A 23,212-nucleotide genomic window follows, 5' to 3' on the forward strand; every position below is an offset into this window, starting at 1 on the left:
ATATATATACACGGCTTGGCAGCACTGTCTATCGCGTTTAACAACACTTCTAAATGGTTATCGATATTTCGCTGCAGGAAATGTTATCGGAAGTTTCCAGATCGGCTTGGAATATTTGAATTAATTTTCATTAATTTATGATTAAATTTTCTACTATTAACGTTTTTTTTTTATTTTAGCTAAAGGGTTTTCCTAATCCGATAATTATTGGCAAGAAAGCACACCACTAACAGTGATGGCAGTTATCGATCGTTAACTAAAATAGCGCGATTTCTTAATTAATAGAAAATATTAATAATTTATACCTTCTATATTTTGAATTAAAAAAATTATTTAATAAAAGATTCAAGTCAAATAAATTACAAAATTGTTTTTGAAAATTACCTAATCGGTTATTTAGATATCTTTTTTTTAATGTATTGTTGCAAGAAATATTAAAAAAAAAGGATAAGCCACCCTTATATGGCCAAGTTTTAGAACCGGCTTGGGCAAAATAGTTTTCCAGTATTAAAAACAGCTAGATTTTACAGAAACTAGCCAAGTTGGCAGCACTGCTAACGAACAATTTGCAAGCAGCTCCAGGTGTCCGGCGTCGAGAGTCAACAACAAATGCGAATGCTCTGGATTTGACGAAACCAACAGCCAAACATAAAGACCCAACGCTCCCTGGCCAACGGATGCCGTTGTATCGCTAGTGGCTATTGCCGGGATATTGCCGAGATTGCCTGAATCCTCAGCGTCGCATGGTCAGCACTTAACAGGAAAGCAGAAGAGACGCGATCTTTAAGGCTCGCGGGGCCTCGGATTGAGATCTCGTCGTGGCCACGGACCCTAACAAGGCGCAATAATGGCTTCGAAGAAGGTGCCAGCTGTTGTCGATCTCGACGGTGAGTAGCTTTTGGTTAGCCTGGCGGTGCGCCAAAATAACACTTGCTTCTCCATTGCAGCGGAAGAAGATGTGGTCAAGGCTACCGAAGCGAAGAAAGCCATGGTGGTGAATATTTTGGACAGCTTAGTTGCTGAACGTCAGCTCATCCGCCTTGTCCGAGGCCAGCCGGCGTTGTACGATGGCAGGAATCCGCATTTCCAGGACGATGCCTACAAGGATCGGGCGTGGCATCGCATCAGCCGGCGACTGAACGCCGAAGTGTCCGAGTGCCTGAGTGCTTGGGCGGAGCTACGCTACCGTTTCCAGCGGCACGTGCGTCGCCTCCACGCCCACAACCAGAGTGTAATGGAAAAGAAACGTCGCCGGCGTCCCAACTTTATATTCGAGGAGGAAATGCTATTCCTGTACCCGCATGTCTCGCGCTTTACGCATCACAGGTCCACCCCGGTGGAGGTAACAGAGTTTGTGGCCCATACAGAGCCCATGCCAGATGTGGTTATCGTGGAGCCGACCATTGACGTGATTGACGTGGAGCTGGTGGGGCCGAGCAAGTTCCAATGTACGAAGAACAGTCAGAAACTGATCGAGGCAGTGCTGGCCTACCCCCAGCTGTACGATGCAACGCAACCGGGCTACGATAACCATTGGCAAATGGGTATGATTTGGAGCTCCATTGCCAACGAGCTGCGCGACAAGGGCACCAAGCTGATGAAGATGTGGCTGAAGCTGGTGATCCGCTACGAATGGGAGCTCAATCGCACCACCAAGGAGGAGATGGCCGTCTCAGAGCTCTGCCAGCTGATGGTGCAAATGATGCCGCATATAAAGAAGCGGCCGGGCACCGTTTACAAGGTCTCCAAGTACCTGAAGGTCGACTGGCACGAGCCCATCGAGCACTTCAAGACCGTGCAGCTGCTGATCGACGCCATCCAGTCCGATCCGGAACTGGTGGCGATGGTGGAGGATCATGCCGACAGCAGTACGAAGCCGCTGTGTTACGACGAAATGTGGCATAAGATCGGCGAGAAAGTGTCCTGCTGTCCGCAGCGCTGCGAGGTGACCTGGCTGGTGATGCGCGCCTTCCACAACGAACTGATGCTGATGCGCAATGCCGGCTATCAGCTGCAGGACAAGTGGTTCTTCGAGCATCTCATCCACGATATATTCAAGACCTACAATTCGCGCGACCCCCGCAAGACGACCAACAAGAGGACCCTCAACGGGGATCTCTCCGCCACGGAGGTGGCAGCGATAGCTACCGCCGGTGAACCGCCGGCCAAGAAGCCATCCAAGCTTTTCAAGTCCCCGGGTGTGGTCAGTGCTCTGTCAGCGTCGTCGAAGCTAGCGAATCCCCCGAAACCGCTCCAGCCACCAAAACCGATTCAGACGAAAACCGGACTTCCGCCAAAGGGTATTCCGCCGCCGAAGGGTATGAGCTCGCCAAAGGTTGTTCTCCCTGTGAAGGGCAATCCTTCGCCAAAGGTGGCACCATCAGTGAAGGCTATACCAGCCAAGGGGGCATCATTGCCGAAAAGTATTCCAACGTCGGGCACGAAAGTACCGTTTCAACAGCCGAAGCTACCGACACCGCTACGTCTGCCGCTGGCCATCGTCTACCCGCCCGCGAAGAAGTTCCCCACACCCACCCCCAACCCTAGTCTTCGTCCCAGCTCGACACCGATCCGCGCCACCGACAGTCCCAGCACCTCCAGCTCCTCCATCTGGAGACAAGGCTCACCCGCCACCACCGGCAATGTGCCAGTGGCAGCGAGTTCCGGTTCGAATGAGGAGATATCGCCACCAGTGTTCTTCATCCCCAAGACACCGGGCGCCATCAGTGCGTCATCTCCAAGCCAGAAGCCTGCGAACCAGCCGCACATCCCAAATCTGGCACAAAAGTCTCCGGTAGCTTCTAGTCCGGCTAATGTTTCGCCACTTGTTGCAAATGGCTTTCCGGCGGGTCTAACCGTGCGGGCCAAGATGGGAGTGCCCACGTCGCAGTTGCCAGTGGTCCGGGCGGTGAATCTGCCCATTGCGAATCATCAGACGCCACCGTTACCCGCCAAGTCGTCGCTCCTGGAGGTGGTGCTGAGGGAATCGGTGGCCCGGCAATCTCAAGAGAAGATCCCACCTTCGTGGCCATCTTCTGGACTTCAAGTGCGCATGCCACACCAAGGAAACCTATCGTTGAAGGCGCCAGTACAGTTGCCGCCTCAGCCTGTGGTGGCGATGCCTTCGCTACCAGCTCCCACGAACGTCGGTGCCCCCATGGTGGTAATCCAAACATCGGCGCTGCCCAGCGGCTGGGAGATCGCCGGTCCCGTTAACGCCACTGCGAAAAAGAAACCTGCACCGGAAGCTTGTAATCCTGCCAAGAGCGTAACCATTTCCTTGGTAAATTCTCAACAAGGTCAAGAGAATACCTCAAGCTCGATTGCTGAGGAGACATCTCCTGCAGCCACGCCATCGGGAATATCTCAGACCCCCCAAGCAGAACCCAAACCAACCAAAGCCAACTCCAAGCAAGCCCTACGAGCTTACAGGAAAATAGCACCAGCTCCTCCGCCACCTAAGCTGGTGGCAGTCACACCAATACCACCACCATCCACGGTGGCAGCTGATGCCGAGTCCGAGAACAGAGCCGCCGAGGAGACCGATTCGTCCAGTGAAGCGGAGCAGAGCGTGGAAGCTATCAAGGTGCGGCTGATGGAGTCCAACAATGGCCGGCTACTGGTTATCTGGGGCGGCTGTCTCATCACTCGCTACCACTTCAACATGACGCGAACGGCCATGCTCATCCAGGAGATAATGGCTGTTCCGCAGCTGCACAATAAGGATCCCCAGCTGGCGGACAAACGCGCCGAATTCTGGAGCTTGATTGCTAAGAAGTTTCAAATACCAGGTGAGTCTTGAACTCTTCGATGACTCCTTCCGCTAAACAGCTATCCTTTCTTGCTTGGCAGATGAGGGCGCGCAGGCCTGCTGGAAGTTTCTGGTGAAGAACATGTGCTTCTTCCCCTCGATAGCACCCATGTCGGAGCTAATGGGTCCGTATAGGACTAGTCTAAAGGTCTGGGAGAAGTCGAATCGATTGTTCAGCAAGTTTGATGAAATCGCTAGGAAGTACAAGTGGATGGAGCACCGGGAGAAGCTTCCAGATCTGATACGGCACTTTCAGCGGCACGAGCACCTGTACTGGGAGATGAGGAGTGCTCGCCCGGGGGAATCGGAGCCCCAACTCCGGCAGTACACCGATCAGGAGCGTCAAGAAGTTTGGCGCGAGGCGAAGATCAAGTTTCCCAACTGTAAGTGGATGCCAGACGACTGGCGGCTGCTTCCAAACATTAACCATCGTTCCATTTTCCAGTGAATCATCGGGATATCTGGTCCATGTTCAAGTTCGCTTTCCGCACATATATGGAGGATTTGGAGCACGGCGTTGAGAATCCGTGGCCGCAAAACTGGTGGCGGGCATTGGAGCAGCTTCGATTTTTAATCGATGTACGCTACCATCCGCTGGAGCCATTCTACTATATCGTCCACCAGAAGGTGCATGAGGAGGTGAAGCGATGCAGCATGTACGAGGACCTTATGGCCAGTGGCGACCAGAGCGGGAAACGGGGGGCCTCCCATGTCGTGATGTACCTCTCCCAACGGCAACTGCCCTGGGAGTCGGAGGAGGCGATACGCTTGCTAACTGGACGCTTGAGCGGACATGATGGACGCCAAAAAGCAGCATCAATGGAGCGTTTACACGTTTCTGACTCGGATGACCCTCCAACTCCAACTAAAGCACCAAAACCCGCATCAGATTCTGCTCCAGTTCCTGTTCAGGCTCAAGTTCCAGCTCTGGTTTCAACTCCTCTTCCTGCTCCTGTTCCTGCTCCTATTCCTGCTTCTCTCGTGGCTCCTACTTCCGTTGCTGCTCCTCCAGCAACTGCTCCTGTTCACGCTCCTGTTTGTGTCTCGATTCCCATATCAGTGCTGGCTCCTGCCTCTCCGGCAAGATCTGCGGCCGCTTCCCTGCCCGTGGCTGCTCGCGCCACATCGACCTTGACCCCAGCATCTACCCTCCCAGTCCCTACATCTACACCAGCAGCTCCGTCTCGTACTTCATCCTCCTCACCCATCTCAATTCCGGATACACCTCCGGATGGTTCAGCTACTGCTCCCGCTCCTGGTCGATCAGTTGCCTCCTCTTCTGCTCCCGCTCCTGGTCGATCAGTTGCCTCCTCTTCTGCTCCCACTCCTGCTCCCGCTTCTATTCCCAAAACTGCTCCGGTGGTCTTTGCCAAGCCCAAGGCAGCACCAGCTGCCGCAACCAGCGGCAAGGCTAGTCGGCGTCACCGGCCACGTCGAAAGCTAGTTGGCAGACCCAAACGCTATTACCTCCCCACGCTCGATGCCTTCCAGGTGACGCGGGTCCTGCGCAGCCATCCCCAGACCTACGAAAAGGCCTCCACAATCGAAAAACGCGCCGATTGGGTGCGCGTCTCCAAGCAGTTGGACGTATCAGGTGACTATAGTGAAGCCATATCCTAACTATATCCAAGCATTAATCCTTCTATTCCCCTGCCAGTGACCGAGTGCCGTCTGGGTCTTCAGCATGCGCTGCGAGAGATGCGAATCCTGAAGATAGTTGACCCCACAAATCGCTGCACGATGGGCCACAAGTACTATCGCTACATGAACGAGATGTACACGCTGGTGAAGCCGCAGGGGCAGGGTCTCATTGTCCGGACACCACAGCAGCTCAACCAGCTGGACCGGAGGGAGGCCGACGACGATGCCGTCGAGCCGATAGACACGAAACATTTTCGGCCCGAGATCAACACGACCAGCTGTGAGCTGAGTCTGGTGCTGAAGAACTGGGCCCAGGCTGTGGGCACTTTCTCGGCCGCCGACCAGAACGCGTTGGCCGCCAAGCTGAGCGCTGTCTTCGACAAGTATACCGCCGTAGATGAGGATGATGATGAATTTGAAGAAGAAGATTTGACCCACGAGGACCAGGACGAAACGGAACTGCCCTAGCGCCATCGCCATCTCCATAGGCACGCCATTATCTCATCCCTCGCCTGACAGGATTCTAAAGGACAGGATCATTATTTATTGAATTATTTTCGTTCAGTTATGGTAGAACTCTGTAGGGAACTCCTCCCTATTTCGTTTATGGATTTTCATTTTTGTTTTTTTTAATTCATTTAAAAATTTATGTTTTTTTCGTTTTTTTTTTTGTTTTTTGTAAGGTTTCATTTAGTGGAAAGTAACAAAATTATTTTCATTTTTTCATTTTTTTGCAAAAAAATAAAACAATATGCGAATGCCTTTCAAGTCAGTTTATGCCTAAAAATTGTATGTTTTTTCGAAGGACCTTGCATGCAACCTATAATATTGTAATAATAATAATAATAATAATAATATAACCATGTCTTTGACCCTCTGGGTGTTGATTGTGATGAGGTTGTTGGCCCTGATTGAGGGTCAAGCGGGTCTGGTCCTGGCCCCGCCCACTTTTATGGCCTCTTCTCTTCCGGACATCAAAGTAAGCCCGTCAAAATTGCGGCCGGACAATTGCGAAACGATTTGATTGCCTTAGTTTGTCCCCGGAATGAGGCACGAAATTAAGGCTCTGGAGAAGGACAACAAAATCAGGGGATAAATAAGAGTTACACTGAGAAAAACAAAAATATAGGGGTTTTTTTTTAAATACTTGCATTACGTAGAATATAAAATACTACATAATAATATGGTAATATTTCTTTTTTTAACATTAATATTGTATATAATTTGATTTCAAGAAAATTAATGCAAGAAATACTTTAAAAATAAATCCAAATAATTAAAATATTAAAGAAAAACTAGTAAAGAAATTTATTAAAAATCTAAGAATTTAAAAACATGAAAAAATAAATATTCTTAAAGATATAAGAGATAATAAAATATACAAATTTAGCTTTTAATACAGTAATATTTTATTTTTGAATCAAAATCTATATAATCCTATATTTTATATATATATTATGCTATATATATATCCTAATATATATTATCCTTACCTATATTAAACCTACATATGTATATTATAGAGTTAATGCAGAAATCTCCATTTCAATTATTTATTTATTTCTTACAAACCTTTTAATATTCAAAATATTTTTATAAAATTATTTTACAATTAGAAAAACTTTTGAATAATTTTTCTTAAATTCTTTATTCAATTTTCCAACAAACCACAAAGATTTAACACAAATAATAAATGAAATTTCTCTCAGTGCAGGATGAAACATAATTGGCAGCTTATGTTGTGGGTTATAGTTCTCCACATAGTGTATCCTTTGGCCATAATATGGAATTTTTTTTAACAACAGGAATTGAAGTTCTGGATTCTCTGGTCAGTCCCGCCTGTCAGACGTATCGCCGAACGATCTTCCCGCAATCGTCGCCAGTGCTCCGGTCCATCGTATTTTGCCTCCTCATCCTCGATATTGATGCTGGCATCCCAGCCGGGTTGTGGGAGCAAACATTGAGCAACGGGGGGCTCCAGTATCCGGGTATTGTAGATATCCAAAGCCAGGGATAGGACGGCATCTGCGATGTTCATGCCACTTTTGGCGGACACTTCGCGGAAGCCGAGGCCCCGTCTGGCAGCAAAGTCAATACCCTGTGCCTGGGACACACGACGGTTGTCCAAATCATCGCACTTATTCCCGACCATCATCACGCAGACGCCCTTCGGACAGTACCTTCCGATCTCAGACAGCCATTCGTCCAAGTTGCGCAAGCTCTCCAACGATGTGAGGTCGTAGACCAGCAGGATGCCATGGGCTCGCCGGTAATAGGACGGAATAAGCGATCGGAAACGCTCCTCACCGGCCGTGTCCCAGATTTGTAGATTAACGCTGGTCCCGCCCAGCTCCACGCTGCGTACCTTGAAGTCAATGCCCACGGTGGAATTATTTTGGCCACTGAAACGTCCTGCCGCGAAGCGCATCAGGATGCAGGACTTGCCCACATCAGAGTCCCCCACGACGATGATCTTGAAGTTGTATTGTGGTCGGAACATTATTCTCAGGGATTCTCGGGGATTTCAGACAAGGTGACTATATAATTAAGGTATCAGAGTCTCTCTCTGGAAAAGGTTGGAAAGTATAACTCTGAGGTTACTATGAGTTTGCTTTTTTTGAAAAAAAAATATTAAAGCTTTTAAACTGAAACTCTAAAACTATCTATATTTAAAGTCAAACAAGCCGAACCCAAAGAAATTGGTCTTATATATCCTATAACTTTTTTAAAATAGGCTAAAATACATCATAAAAATTATTCTAAAAATTACTTTAATCTCCATAACCGTTTAGTTTATACCATTACTAGAGACACTTTCATCCAGCTGCGTTCAAGAGAAAGTCCATAAAAATTAGCATTATTATGGGTCGAGGCTGAAAGTTCAAAGTTCCTTCGAGGGAATCAAGAATCCAAGGAGCAAGGAGCACCCCTCCAGGCAACAACAAATACCATCCCATCGTCTGAGGGGCGTTGGCAATATAATGTTTGCTTCTGGTGATTAACGCAATTAAACAGGTGCTCAAAATGATGTTTCCAGTGGATTAGGCCAGGACAACGATTACGGGGGAGAGCTTACAGGATGTGTCGGTTCTAAGGGAGGAACATCAGAGTGGGGGTATGTCCGCTAATAAGGACACATTAGCAGCATGCGCCACTTTCGCATTAATTCTGGTCGGTGGTTACTTGCCAGGATGTTTTTTCCGAAGGAGTGGGGTGGATATTGGGGGGTTGTGGCAGAGTGGGTGGTGGGGTGGTCTTGTAACGTTAAAATTCCATTAGCCCCGCTGGGAGGGCGCTCAGGTGTTCTGCCCCTCTGCCCCTGGGTAAGCTCATCTTCAAGTTATGAAATTTCAACTAAAATGGTTCACATGACCTCCTCCGCACCTAATGAGCCACTTACCCGGACAATCATCCGTCCGTCCATCCATTCATTCATTCATTCTTCGTTGAAAGTGAATGGGAGAATTAAACTCACAATTTTTCAGGTGGTTTTAAAGGCGGTTTTTTTATAAAAAAAAAACTGAATAGGAAGAGATTTTTGGAAGTTTTTTGGACTATATGATACCTGGTACTTTTATGAGAATTGAGAAGTAAAGGTTTACATTAAAACACTATTTAAAAGGTAATTTTTGTCAAGACTGTATGATAGCTGGTTCTTGTCAGGGCTTTACAAAAGAAGTATATTTTATATTATAGTTGTATTATACTACTTTATGCTATATGATGTCTCTGGTATATATCAGGAAAAACAATTTTAAGACCAGTAGTACCTGAAATTTAAGAAAAGAACTCAACCTTTATAGGAAAAGAACTTAAAACCTAAGAAACTTATGAGAGAAAGCATGGGAAAGTTTACTTAATGATCAATTTTCAAAGTCTTTTTTTAATTTTTTTAAAATCTTTAAAATATCTACGAAACTTTAGCATAAAAAGTTCCACAAAACCCATGGTATATGATTTTCTCTTACTTATAACTTAACCCTAATGTAGGTAAAACCCACCCATTTGCTACCCTGGATTTTTTCTATAGTATTTTACTTTTTTTTATATTTAAAGAGACTACAAAAAAACTGCTAATTGTACTGTTTTTTGTATTTATTGTTGATTTTCTTGCTATTCTCCCATCATTTATTGTTAGAAGCAAAAAAATCAGCAAAGTAGTTATAATAAAATGCCAAAAAAGCCAACTATTTTAATGATAGTCCACACAAAAAAAAAACCCAATTCCAGAATTGAAATAGAAATAGGTATAGGTATAGGAATCGAAATCGGACTCTCGGACTTACAGCATACATAGTTCAATGCTTGGCTACTGGGCCACAGGCCAGAAATAAGTACATAAGTACTATACGGAAAAAAAATCATTACGGGAAAAGCACAAAATATATTAAAGCATAGTGGCACCGATGGTTGTTATACCCTTTCTGGGTTGATCTGAAGGTAATATAACAAAATATATACAAGTTTTTAAGAATATTTATGAAATTTTAAAGAAAAAGTTTAAAGAAAAAGTGTGATAAAAATTTTATTATAGTCAAGTTATAATTATTTGAATTTTAAATTAACCGAAATATGAAAACCTATGAAAATATTTATATATATATTTAATTAAGTCTCATTTTCCTAAGAAAATACTAGTAAAAATAAAAATAAATATTGCAAAATAGCATTAAAAATTCAAATAACCTTTTCTTAAGGTATGTATTATAAAAATAAAAAAAAAAACTTTGGAGCTCTACAAAAATAAAAAAAAAAATTAGAAAAAGCAACAAAAACAAAACAAAGAACACGCCCCGCTTTTGGGGACGAGCAAAAAGTAAACAGAAAAGCCATTAACAGTACAACAATAACAACAACAATAATAATAGCAACAATTGCGAGAAACAAGTACTTGGCAACATGCTCCTCTTGTTGTTGTTGGAGTATTGTTGTTTTTGTAGACTGCCTCATTTTCTCTTATAGCCCCCCCTTCTAGTGTGTTTTTGTTGCTGAATTGTGCATGGAAAAAACAATTACAATTTCGCAAACAAAGATCATTTGCGAATGAGATCGACGACACGATACAATGGCACACCACAAGAACAACAACACCAGCACTGCCCGGTGGAGAGGGCACCAGAGTGCACTCAAAAAAAAATATGACGACAGAAATTGAAAGCCATATAGACAATGTAAAGGGCCTTATACGAAAACCCACGATTTTGCAGGGGTCTCTCCAAAAAAATTTTAATCGTACATCGTATTCCTCTTAAGAATCGGATGAGAATTGGCCAAGATATAGCCATCGGAAAGTGCCATATAGCGAAATCCAGGATTTGCAGGGGTTTCCCCACAAATTTTGGAAAAAAATCTGAAAAATATTTTCTTCTCAGATTTTGATGCAGATTTACTGGAAATCGATCCACAAATCGTTTAAGGTATTCCTCTCGAGAATCGGATGAGAATTGGCCAAGATATAGCCATCGGAAGGTGCCATATAGCGAAATCCAGGATTTTGCAGGGGTCTCCCCACAAATTTTCGAAAAAAATCTGAAAAATATGTTCTTCTCAGATTTTGATGCAGATTTGCTGGAAATCGACCCACAAATCGTTTAAGGTATTCCTCTTAAGAATCGGATGAGAATTGGCCAAGATATAGCCATCGGAAAGTGCCATATAGCGAAATCCAGGATTTTGCAGGGGTCTCCCCACAAATTTTGGAAAAAAATCTGAAAAATATTTTCTTCTCAGATTTTGATGCAGATTTACTGGAAATCGATCCACAAATCGTTTAAGGTATTCCTCTCGAGAATCGGATGAGAATTGGCCAAGATATAGCCATCGGAAGGTGCCATATAGCGAAATCCAGGATTTTGCAGGGGTCTCCCCACAAATTTTGGAAAAAAATCTGAAAAATATTTTCTTCTCAGATTTTGATGCAGATTTACTGGAAATCGATCCACAAATCGTTTAAGGTATTCCTCTCGAGAATCGGATGAGAATTGGCCAAGATATAGCCATCGGAAGGTGCCATATAGCGAAATCCAGGATTTTGCAGGGGTCTCCCCACAAATTTTGGAAAAAAATCTGAAAAATATTTTCTTCTCAGATTTTGATGCAGATTTACTGGAAATCGATCCACAAATCGTTTAAGGTATTCCTCTCGAGAATCGGATGAGAATTGGCCAAGATATAGCCATCGGAAGGTGCCATATAGCGAAATCCAGGATTTTGCAGGGGTCTCCCCACAAATTTTGGAAAAAAATCTGAAAAATATTTTCTTCTCAGATTTTGATGCAGATTTACTGGAAATCGATCCACAAATCGTTTAAGGTATTCCTCTCGAGAATCGGATGAGAATTGGCCAAGATATAGCCATCGGAAGGTGCCATATAGCGAAATCCAGGATTTTGCAGGGGTCTCCCCACAAATTTTGGAAAAAAATCTGAAAAATATTTTCTTCTCAGATTTTGATGCAGATTTACTGGAAATCGATCCACAAATCGTTTAAGGTATTCCTCTCAAGAATCGGATGAGAATTTGCCAAGATATAGATATTTTCAGGTACCATATATGAAAACCCCCCCAAATTTTTTCCAGTGCTGAAGAATGTAATAAAAATGGGAAAAGCGCATTAAACAGAAGCTTGTTTTAATTGAACGAGCCAAAAGTGATGACTGATCCTCAATCTGTAATCGATCGCTAAGCAATATATAGAATAGCATAATATTGTCCGGATGGGAATGAAAGTGATAGCTATTGAGTGGGTGGAGTGGGATGGAATGGGGGTGGGGTGGGTTGCTGGGTCATAGCAGGGGGTGAGGTGGGCGGTGGGGGGGAAAGAGGCGACACCGAGCAAACAAAGCAACAAATCAAGCGGAGCAAACAAGCAGAGCAAACAAGCAGCAAGATACAAAGCGAGTCATTCTTCTGGACCAAGGTGATATGTGACGGTATCTTCAGATATATATCTCCATGTATCTCGCTTTTCTTTTCTGTTTTTATTTTAAACTAATTCTTTAGCATAAATATACTTTTTAATAATTATCTTCAACAATATTTTATTAAAAGACTAGAGATAAGTCTTTAGAATTATGGGTTTTTATAAATTCTCTCTATAGCTCTAGCAAATCCCCCATTTATAATAAAATAATTACTCTAAAAATTCTTCAATCAAAAATCAATCCAAACAGTTTTGAAGATAGACTCCTCGATAACCTTTCAATTCCCGAAATTACCCAAAAGATTATTTTCTGTCAATGCCAAAGACTTGAAATACGAGATTCGAACTGAAAAGTGTCAACTATAAGTGTTGACCCCTAAATTGGAGGGAAAGACGAAGCGTACATATGTATGTTGACCTATAGTACTGACCCAGTAAACGTGCGTACACCATGAAAAGCCCCAAAAAAAAAAAACTAAGACCCTCGTCTTTGTGGCCAAAAATGAAAACAAATCTGGTTTAAAACGTGACTTGGTTATTACGCCTAACGAACTTTCTATGAACATGAAGCCTAGTGGTACTCCATACTAACACTTTCAGGTTTCAGAATTTTCCGGAAATCAAAAGTGTCGTCTGAAATAATTATACTTTCAAATACCTCACTAAACTTGAAGTATTTCCCAACTTGAATCAATTTTTTTGTTCTGTAATTCAGTTTGGTTTTTTTTTATTTTTTGGTTTCAACGCCCTACCAGGTGAATAAACTATGACATGGGAATTAATTGCCGCAATAATAATTTACAGTTAAATTAAGTTGAGTGGCACTTTTTAGCCAGAACTCTCTATTTTTTTTGCTGCTCTTTAATTTGGCCATTTGGCTTTTTGTGTTAACTTGGCGATTTATTGGCCCAAAATGAACCATTGCTTCATCGACTTGGTTTTATGGAAGATTTGCAATCTTTTCAGAATTTGTAATTTTAATTTAAAAGAGCTTTTATTATTTACTTATTGGTGGGTCACTTAATAATTATAACTCTTGAAACTATAAGGAAAATGAATATTTTTTACTATAAAGATATATTTTGCTAAAGATATAAGAGATATATTGTTATTTAATCCCAAAACCCCCAAGAGAAGAACACAAGCTTATCTTTTTTATTTATTTATTATTTAATATTTAATAAACTAACATTAAATGATGTTATATTAGGTCTTAAAACCTTATTTATACCTTACTACTTTTTTTACCTTATACTATAATTAGTAATATTCCTTTAAAATACCTCATCATGCTCTCTTCCTGAAGAACCGCCATTTTAAAGCAGCCATTTTGAATTTTAGATAAAGAAATCTTTCAAAATATTGAAATTTTTGTGCTGTTTTTAAAAAATGGTTCTTATCTTAAAGATTTCTCTATTTATTTAAGCTTATTCCATAAATAATTTTATTAAAAATAGGGCTTATTTCTAAAACAGAGAATTAAAACTTAGATATTCTAAATTTCTACTTATAGGCTGAGATCCTCTTTTAAGAATTTTTGATAACTCTGCGACCACAGTGCCCTATGGAGCTCCACAGACATTCCCGATGTTATTATCGCACAGTATTGTTGCTGCTGATGTTGCTGCTTCTGCTGCTGCTGCTGCTGCGGCGGCGGCGGCGATTGCTGCTGCTGTCACTGGTTGCTGGCGGCGATTTCGCGGCGGCTTCAGCCAGTTCGAGTTCGCACTCGGCCACAGACGGAACCGAGACCGAGATCGCGGAAGAAACGGTGTAACCGAAAGCCAAAGCCGAAGAATTCGACAGTTACGAAGCGGAAAATAAAAAAGTTCGAAACGAAAACGAAAAGCGTCGTAGTCAGTGAAAGATCGCGTCGCAGTCGCTAGAAGATCGCGCCGTAATCGCGTTGCAGTCGCCCCCAAAAAATACAAAAACTGAGTGTCGCCCAGAAGATCAGTGCGTGTCGCGCTCAATTAAATACCCATTTTTTTTATCACTTTTTTTAGTTTATTTTTTTTTTGCGACACTATTATTATTTATACTTAATTGTTTAATAACAACAACAAAATCAAGAGGAGCAGAAAGTAAGGAGAGCAAGAAGCTTCTTCAGAAAAAAAGGAAAATATATATAAAATAAAGTGAGAATAAAGAGTGAAGTGGAATTCGTGTGAGTGATCGCAAGAGTCCCTTGAAGTGGACATTGAACATCGTCGGAGTGCCATCCAGGGGTAATTTCATTTAATTTACTTCCTTGTACTGTATCCTAAAAGTACCCCTCCTCGATCTACAATTTCATCAGTTTCCCCGCTTCAGAAGTTCAAGTTCAGTGAGCAAAAATTACACATTTTTTTTTTTGCCGGCAAACTTGCAAAAAAAAAAATCGACAAGACAAGGCTTTACAAGACTCGTCTTCTCTCTCTCGCTACACTGAGAGAAAAGTATGGAAAAGAATTGCTTTTTATAATTATAAATAAAATCAATATCCTTTATAGATCTCTTGAGTTTAAAAATTATATTCTCTTTTCTCCTTGAACTCACTTATATATGAGTTTGTAATGCTTCCCCCCACTCTCTTTGCTTCTTGACGCTCTCTTTCGTTTTTCTCTCTGTTGTCTTTTTTTTGCGACTCCACGGCTCCACGTCTCCACGTCTCCACTCAGTACATTGCACCTTTTGGGCCTTATTCCTTTTGTGGCGTCTTTCGCTTTCAATGCATTTTGACAGTGGATTGCTAATCGTCCAGGCATTTTGCATTCTACTTTGCGCCACCTTTCGTCCTCATCTCAACCCCCCTTTATCTTACCCCACATTCTTGCCAATTTTATCATTTCCTCCCACTCACTTAAAGCCCCACAATCTTCCCACTCCCATTCCCACCTGATGATAAATACCCAAAAATTTTGATAATTTCAATTGTTGCGAATTGTCTTTAAATGTCTAATCAGCTGCTCTACACTCTGCTATAGAAATTGGCTTAAATACATACCTTGGACTTATCGCATGCCAAAACCGAAAACCCAAAAACAAGAAACCAAAAATCTTAAAAGACGAAACCCCAAATTCGTAACCAAAACCAAAAACCTCCACAAAAGCCCCAAACCGCAGAATGGAATCTATTACCGCAGTGCGGTTTCTATGAGATCACTGAGAGAAAAGTTCAAGTATTTTTATTAAATATATTATAATATAGGAAATAAAGAAGTTAGAGTAGGTTTGAAACAAAATGTCTAGGTTCTTATAATAAATATAGTAAGTAAATATATTTTGAGATGTTTTTAAAGCTAATAGTTCTATTATAGAGTTAGGTTCTTAAAAGATATAACATTTTAATATAAAAAGAGTAGAAAATATTGATGAAATATTATATTACAATATATTACGTTTAATATGTAAAATATATGTAAGAATATATGAATTTCTAATTAAAGTTATTATAATATTTATACAGATATTCTGTATTATAATATCTCTACTGATCTTAAACTTAGGACCCTTTTTCTTCAAAAAGAATATATAAGAATAATAACATTGAATCTAAAGCTATTAAAACATATATAAAGATAGCTCTTTATTATAATATCTCTACTGATCTTAAACTTAAGAAACTTTTTTCTTTAAAAATTTTAAACCTAAAACCTTGAACTATTTTTAAACATTTTTTTAAACTCCATTTTCATATCGTCCACCTTAGTGCTGGTTTTTTTATTAAAAATACCTTTCGCATTCGTGACTGGCACTTCCCAGCTACTGGATCCGAGTTCTCAAATGATGAGGATCGAGTTCAGCATACACAATTTATGTTATTTATTTGTTTGTTTATTTGAATAACTTAATTTTTTTCTCTGTACGTGCAACACCATCAACCAGATTTCTGATAAACCGCGAATGTTTACCGTCATTACCTGTGTCTCACTACCTGGTGTACTGGTACTGGTCCGTGTACCCCTCTACTCATATCCTCAGTTAGCCCGCTACCCGTGATATGGAATTTCTCATGCAATTTGCGGTTGTCATACTTATTAGCTTTAGATTAGAGTCCACTAGGCCCCGGGCCCTCTTATCAATGGGTTGGTCAGTTTCAGGTAGAGTTGCCCGACTTTGTCTCACTGGCCCCCCGTTTCTGTTGCCCTCTCTCTCCCCTTGATAGCCATCTCCGGTCATTTACTTTGCTAATAATCTCCACAGAACCCATAAAAAAAAGTAACTAATCTACACGCATATTTCAGCTTATCTCAATGACCATTTAAATATATAGTATGTATGTATATATGTATGTAGTTACCGATCTTGGCCCATAAAAGACTATTACGTGAACTGTTATTCCGGGGATGGGATTATCTCTGAAATGCCCTAGAGCGTTTTTCAATAAATTTCCATCTTTCGCTGAAGCAGAGAAGAGCTTTATTTGTATCGTTTTATGAAGCTCATTTGCCTAAATGGTATTTCACGCTTTCATAAGCGATTTTCTCTGAAATGAATTGGGTTAATTTTTAGCACAAATGAGGGCTATGGGTGTTATTAAAAAATTACAAAATATAATGAGTCATATATGTGTTTGGTCACTCCTTAAGTATCATAGTACCAATGGTCACACTTGACATTATTAAATCATCAATGAAAGTATCAAAGAATAATACTTTTAAGGTTGATCTTTAATAGGTTTTATCAACCAAATAATAACACTTTTATAAATCATTTATTTTTTTATATAATCCACGATCATCTTTGGTTATATAACCGTTCCATTTAGGTATTTTTTTGTGACCTTTTCCGCTTACGGAAGCCCTTGGCACTTTTGTCATGTGATCTCAGCCAAAATTCCGCGCCGATCTTTGCCACCGATATTGCCAATTTAGGCTGCAACACCCACATCAATAAAAAAATGCCGAAAAAATAAGATAGGAATACTAGCACTAGGGGTAGATGGTGGTTTTAATGCTCTATAAGAAGAGCTTGATAGTAAAAGATACAATATCTTAAGATAGAAGATGGAGGGATAGGACTTCTTAGAGACTACTTTTATAGACTTGAAAGGTTTAAGAATTCTTAATCATCCCTGGAAAGGGTATTAAAAAGTCCATTATCTTAAAGTTTGTTTCTTTTCCCCCCAAAAAAGTCAACTTTGACTAATGCGGTTGCAGTTTGGCGATCGGTTTTGGCGATCAGTGGTATGGATAGTGGCAGTGATCAGTGTCGATGGATGGATGGATACCATACCATGTGGGCGCAGCAGCCACCAAAATAGTTACCCAAGTCGCACTCTTGTTTTTGTTTCAGTTTCTGGCTCTGGCTCTTTATCTGTATCTGTATTTGTATCTGTATCTGTGTCTGGGGCCAACTGTTCCAATAGAAAGCCAGTTAACCAAGCCAGTTTATTTGTTATTGTGGTTCGAGGCCAGGCCTGGAGGAAGAAGAGCGACGATCGAATGGATCGATTCGATTCGATTCGATCGTCAGCGTCTAAATATAGATTTCGACCATATTTGATGGCAAATATTGGCAATGAGTGTGCCACCGACCGAACCTGCCTCAATTCAAGTGGCATGGCCCTGTCTGTATCTCTGGAAAGCCACAACTCCTCATCTATATCTGTATCTGTATCTGTATCTGCACGTGTTGCGGGCAACATGTCACCCCACGCGACATGCTACATGCCACAAGCAACATGCCGCATGCCGCATATTTTTGTGTCGCATTGCTAGCTACCAAGACATGTTGCATGTACATATAGCTATAGCTCCCTTAATAACTTTTAATCTATTTGTCAATATTTTCTTGTTTAGTTTCCAAACACTTGGGCCTCTGGATTGTTTTAGTACCTGTATCTGTGCGCAAGAGTAGTACTTGTATCTATATTTGTTGATTTTTAAAATCTTCTTGGTTTTTTTTTTTTGGCTAAGCTATGCGACTCTCTTCACATCCATCGTCTCCATCGTTGGCACCCCATCTCCCATCTGCCACCTCTTCCTGGTTGTTGTGGCAAGTCAGTCTGCCGGCATCGCTGCCAGCAGCATTCAGACAATGCCCGCGTATTCATAAACAAGGCATGCCTGTCCCACTGTCCGTTTGTCCGCCTGTCCGCTCACCTCCTACTGTCCCTCATCTAGTTCGCCTCCTTCTTCTTCTTCTTCTTCTTGTGGCTGCCACAAGATTTCAGCAAGTTGGTGCCACTTCTTCCTTGGTTGCCATGCGCTGCAAACAAAATATTGTTTTTTTTTTTCCTGTTTTTTTGTTTAACTTAAAGATACGAAAGTGTGAGATACCCTGGATAACAGATACTTGGTGGTTTTTTGTGTTTGTTTGGGTTCTGGTTTAAGTTGAGTTGGGTTTTTGGGATATAGTTTTGGTAGGAAACTATCTAGATATATGTACTTATCTAGCTCTTTAAAGGTTCTTGAAAAGATCATTTGGTTTCTAGAGTTCGAACTTTAAACTTTGGTTCGAGTTTGAAAATACTTTAAATTTTATAAAGATACAAATATTATTTAAAAGCTCTTAACAATCTCTAAAAATATTCATTCTTCATAAATAAAACCTTATAGACATAATAAGAGCTTATAACTTCTTACCATATATAAAAGTCCTAAAATATCATAGTTCTCCTAGGTTAAGAGTTCTTTTTTCTATATATTTTATAAATCTGGTATATTTAGTATATCTAGTATTTTCTAGTATATTATTTGCTAGTATATTAAAACCTTATTTATGGAAAACAATCTTTATTAAATCATGAAACCCCGTAAGAACCAAGTTCACAAATATTAAAGTATCTTTCCGAGACTTCTTCCAAGCTACAAGTTCAAACCATAAAATGGTATTAAAACTTTTTTTAAATTATTTTTTATGGTATTTTAAAGTCGTTACTGTATTACTTTAAGTATATTTCCTTTTTAGTATTATTATTATTATTTGTATTTTTTGGTTTGTGCGTTTTGTTTGCCTACAGTTGCTGATATCGTTGGCGGTCTGCGTCGGCGTTGCCGTCTCTGCTCTCAGTCGCTGCTCTAGTCTCTGCTACTGTCTCTGCCTCGGCCTCTGCTGCAGTCGGCGTAGACGTCGTCGTCAACGTCAACGTTGGTGTCTGTTGTTCCTGCAAACTATTGTCTCCTTCAGCTAGTTTGTTTGTTTGTTTGTTTGCTGGCCGGGCATCAGTTTCTGGGTCTTTTTCTGTTTCTCTGGAAACTGAAAGTAAAAGTTCAACCTAATGGATATTGTATCTTTGGGATATATATTTGGAAAAAAAACCCCATCACTTCAACGCCACTGACCTTGGTCAATGCGATCTCTGTTGGCCCGTATCCGATAGATACAGATACTGATATGGATACTGTTGCAGATACAGATACTGACGCCAGTTGTGCAGATTCTTTTAAAGGGACACTTGTTGTTGTGGCTTTTTTGTTGTTGTTTTTGTTACTGATTGAAATCATTCAATACATTCTGACCCACATGCATTTCAATTGCCCAGATGCACTCAAAGAAAAGTCTAGTAAGTGGGTATTTTTTTGTATAAAAAAAAATCATAAAAAATACCAAAAAAGCGGTACATTAAAAGGCAGCGTCTTTAGTCTAAATATACTGTCTAAGCCTTAAGAGACCTATTATTTAGCTTTAAAAGACTTGAATGATAGTTTTTCCCAGTAGTTTTCATATCAATTGATTTATGGAGTGAATCAATTGAGTGGCTATATAAGCTACTATATAGAATGCGATCGAAATCGCCTTGGCGACAAAGTCACCTTCGGCCCCAATTGAGCTCGAAAGTCATCTTCAGTCCATTTAGTACATCGTCAACCTCATTAAGAGACCATCATTACGATCCTAACGATGATGATGATCATCTGGAAGCAAAGAGTCTGCTTTATAATTTTTTTTTTTTATTATTATGTATTTTTTTTTCCGCCAGATTCCGATTACGATGCGTGCCCGAATGTCAGAACCCGCTGGGGCTTATCATTCAATTTACAGTCGAGTTTATCTGGTAAACCGAACTGGCACAAAGGCCAGAGCCAGAGAACAAGGCGATAAAGTCCCGTCCCCGGAAAGATTGTATTCATTTATAATATATAGTATATATTATATTAGACCTAGGCCTTTGGGAAAAAAAATCTCTCTCTCTATCTATCGGCAGCTTAACCAAATGCCTTAATATCACACAATTCATTTCAATTTCACGCTGTTATTTAACCTTAACACAAATTCAATAAATAATCCCCCTCCAAAAAAAACTCGAATCTCAAAAATTGATAAACTGAAAAGATCGATCCAATCGACAGCCTCGTTAACCGGCCCCCAAAGACTCGATTTGATATTGTTATTGATATTTCATGCCTTAAATATTTCTCATCATCTCCCCCAACCAAAAAAACCAACAATATTGGAGTGTTTGTATCACAGTTTCTTAATGAGCTTTCCAAAAACAAAAATATTGATAAACAAAACCAAAACAAAGCTTGAAACTTTGGGGTTTTGAAGCTTGTCTTTTTTGAAGTCTTATGGGCGTATGATATTTGATGAGATATTATAAGGTTTGGAAAGTTAAGGATCTACTTTTGGATATATTTATGGTTCTAGGATATAATATTTATTAGAAAAAGATTTTTAAATATATTAAAAATAATTTTTGAGCTTAGTTCAGCCTAGTTCTTTGAATGGTATGATAATATTGAGATTCAAAAGACTGCCTCCTTATATATATTTATTTCTGCTTATTTTAAATAAAAAACTCAATTCTTTACCTCATTGTTAAAGCCCCGATGAGAGATGTATCTATATAAAAATCAGAAAAAAAATTTCCACATAATAAAGGCAAAGGTTTTTTATTTCAGTTTCGTTTTTTTGTAGCCAGAAGCAATTCTATACCGTGACTGCCATATAATTCCGATAAGTTGTGAACACTTCCATTTTCAGAGTGACATTACGGCCACCCCCCCTTGCCCTTCTTTAGCTTTTTTTTTTTTGTTTTTTAACTTTTTGATAAACAATTTATAAGGTGGAAGTGGGAAAAAAAAAACAAAATGAGGAGAAGCTAAATAAATAACAACTTCAAGACAAAACGCTCATTTTGTATGCATTTAAAGCTTTTTTGTAATGAGCTGCCATGAGACGTGTAGCCATCATATTAAGTATATTATATAGTATGCTATATATGTATATATGTAAGTCTATACATGTATAGATTTCAGACTTAAAGTCGTATGTCTTTTGGGGGGTTTTTGTTGTTGTTGTTATTGCCAACAATTTCGGTGAATGCATTTTAACCAAAAACGTTGAGATTGTCAACGCGTATCTGTTATCGGTGGGATATATATATGTATCTTGTATCTGGTATCTGAAAACTGGGCACAATTTCATTTGCAATTCAACTTCCGTCAACTGACTGGAGGAATTTCGAGTTCAAATTCGAGTTCGAGGCTTTTTTAACTGAAACTTAAACTCACAAAAAACCAAAAAAAACTGAAATAAAAAATTAAATGATTATGTAAATGAAGAAAATGTAATGAAAATGTAATTAATGAGTTTAAAACTGGCGGAAAAGTTGTGGAAAAATACGTGAAACGGGTTTTATTATTCAGTTTTTTTCAACATCATCATCCATGAAATGCGTTGAACGGACACGCGGACACACGGACACATGGACACACGGACATTGTCAAACAAACTTCGGGTTAATGTTTGGACAGGGGCAGATATACGATTGCTCTCTGCACGGTTTTTAATTAAAAACGTATGAATGTATCTTTGTATCTTTCAGATACACATTCACTTTTAGACAGAGTCGCTGCTGCGTGTGGTTGCCTTTTTTTGGTTGCCTTTTTTCCATCTTTTTATTATTTCAGTCGTCTGGCATTGTTTCTGGCTTAATGCAGAAAACTTTTGCAGCCATCTTTTGATTCATAGTTTTCAGGATTTTGTTAATCAAAGATTTTGGGATAAAGTTACTTACAAGGTTTTGGAAGAAACCAGGAAGAAATTTCTTTGAGAACTGATCATTTTGGGTTGGAAAATCAGTTAAAAAGCATAGAAAATAAAAAAAAAGCATGCTTTTTTTGTTATATTGGTCTGTAAACCAAGTTATCAACATTTAAAAGGTTATAGGATAGATGTCTAGATCTTGGATTAAGAGTTAACGATTATATTATATAAAAAGTGGACTTACTGCCCTTAAAGTTAGGTTGACAAATATGGAAAAAGCATGCTTTTTAAAAAACATTTTCATTTCGTAATATTCTATTACCGAATTACCAATATTTAGAGGGCTTATATTTAGAAGATAAACTTTAAGACCCTTTACCACAATTATACGATAAGTTCATATAATAAATGGAACTAGTTTTCTGCTTTTTTCGTTTAAAAATATGCATAAGGCATGCTTTTATACAAATTATTATTGTATTTTGAAGACCAGGCTACAAATGCTTAAATGGTTTGGAGGATTAACTCACTAGAGTCTAGATTGTAGAGCTTTGAGAATGATTAAAACATACTTATGATTATACTTTCATTTTTTGAATTATATGAAAAAAGCATGCTTTTTTTAAAAACCATTCATTTATAATACTCTTTGGAACGAGTCACCAATATTTAATTAGGAGACTTATCCCTAGAATCTAGATCTGGAGAAGAAACCCTACACGGCTGTATTATTCGGAATATTAACTTACTTTTCTGTTTAAATTTCAGTGAAAAATATGAAAAAAGCATGCTTTTTGTAAGCTTTTTATAATATTTGGTAAACCAAGCTACCAATATTTGTGCCGTATCATTTACCCATTTATCCGTATTATAATCAATAAGAAAATAAATCCCCAAAAGCAATATAAAACGAATCAATATTT

At 40.0% G+C, this 23,212-nt stretch overlaps 3 protein-coding genes across 3 annotated transcripts in view; 2 read left to right on the plus strand and 1 right to left on the minus strand.

Moving 5' to 3' along the window:
* The first annotated feature begins 514 nt into the window (after positions 1-514).
* Hmr (Hybrid male rescue) lies at positions 515-6,086 on the plus strand. The gene is made up of 5 exons (XM_017243304.3): positions 515-887; positions 948-3,791; positions 3,853-4,194; positions 4,257-5,405; positions 5,469-6,086. The coding sequence occupies exons 1-5, from the start codon at positions 848-850 to the stop codon at positions 5,918-5,920; spliced, it is 4,827 nt and encodes a 1,608-aa protein (XP_017098793.2). The 5' UTR covers positions 515-847; the 3' UTR covers positions 5,921-6,086.
* Positions 6,087-7,104: 1,018 nt separating this feature from the next.
* Positions 7,105-8,045, minus strand: LOC108126494 (uncharacterized). The gene has a single exon (XM_017243101.3). The coding sequence runs from the start codon at positions 7,950-7,952 to the stop codon at positions 7,248-7,250; it is 705 nt and encodes a 234-aa protein (XP_017098590.1). The 5' UTR covers positions 7,953-8,045; the 3' UTR covers positions 7,105-7,247.
* Positions 8,046-14,442: 6,397 nt separating this feature from the next.
* Positions 14,443-23,212, plus strand: part of spri (Src homology 2 domain-containing protein sprint) — a 97,429-nt gene continuing 88,659 nt past the window's right edge. Inside the window, exon 1 of the mRNA XM_043210031.2 lies at positions 14,443-14,602. The gene's annotated coding sequence lies outside the window, so the exon portion shown is untranslated. The remainder of the gene's footprint in view (positions 14,603-23,212) is intronic.

This window comes from Drosophila bipectinata, chromosome XL, assembly GCF_030179905.1.
Source record: "Drosophila bipectinata strain 14024-0381.07 chromosome XL, DbipHiC1v2, whole genome shotgun sequence".
Taxonomy (NCBI): domain Eukaryota; kingdom Metazoa; phylum Arthropoda; class Insecta; order Diptera; family Drosophilidae; genus Drosophila; species Drosophila bipectinata.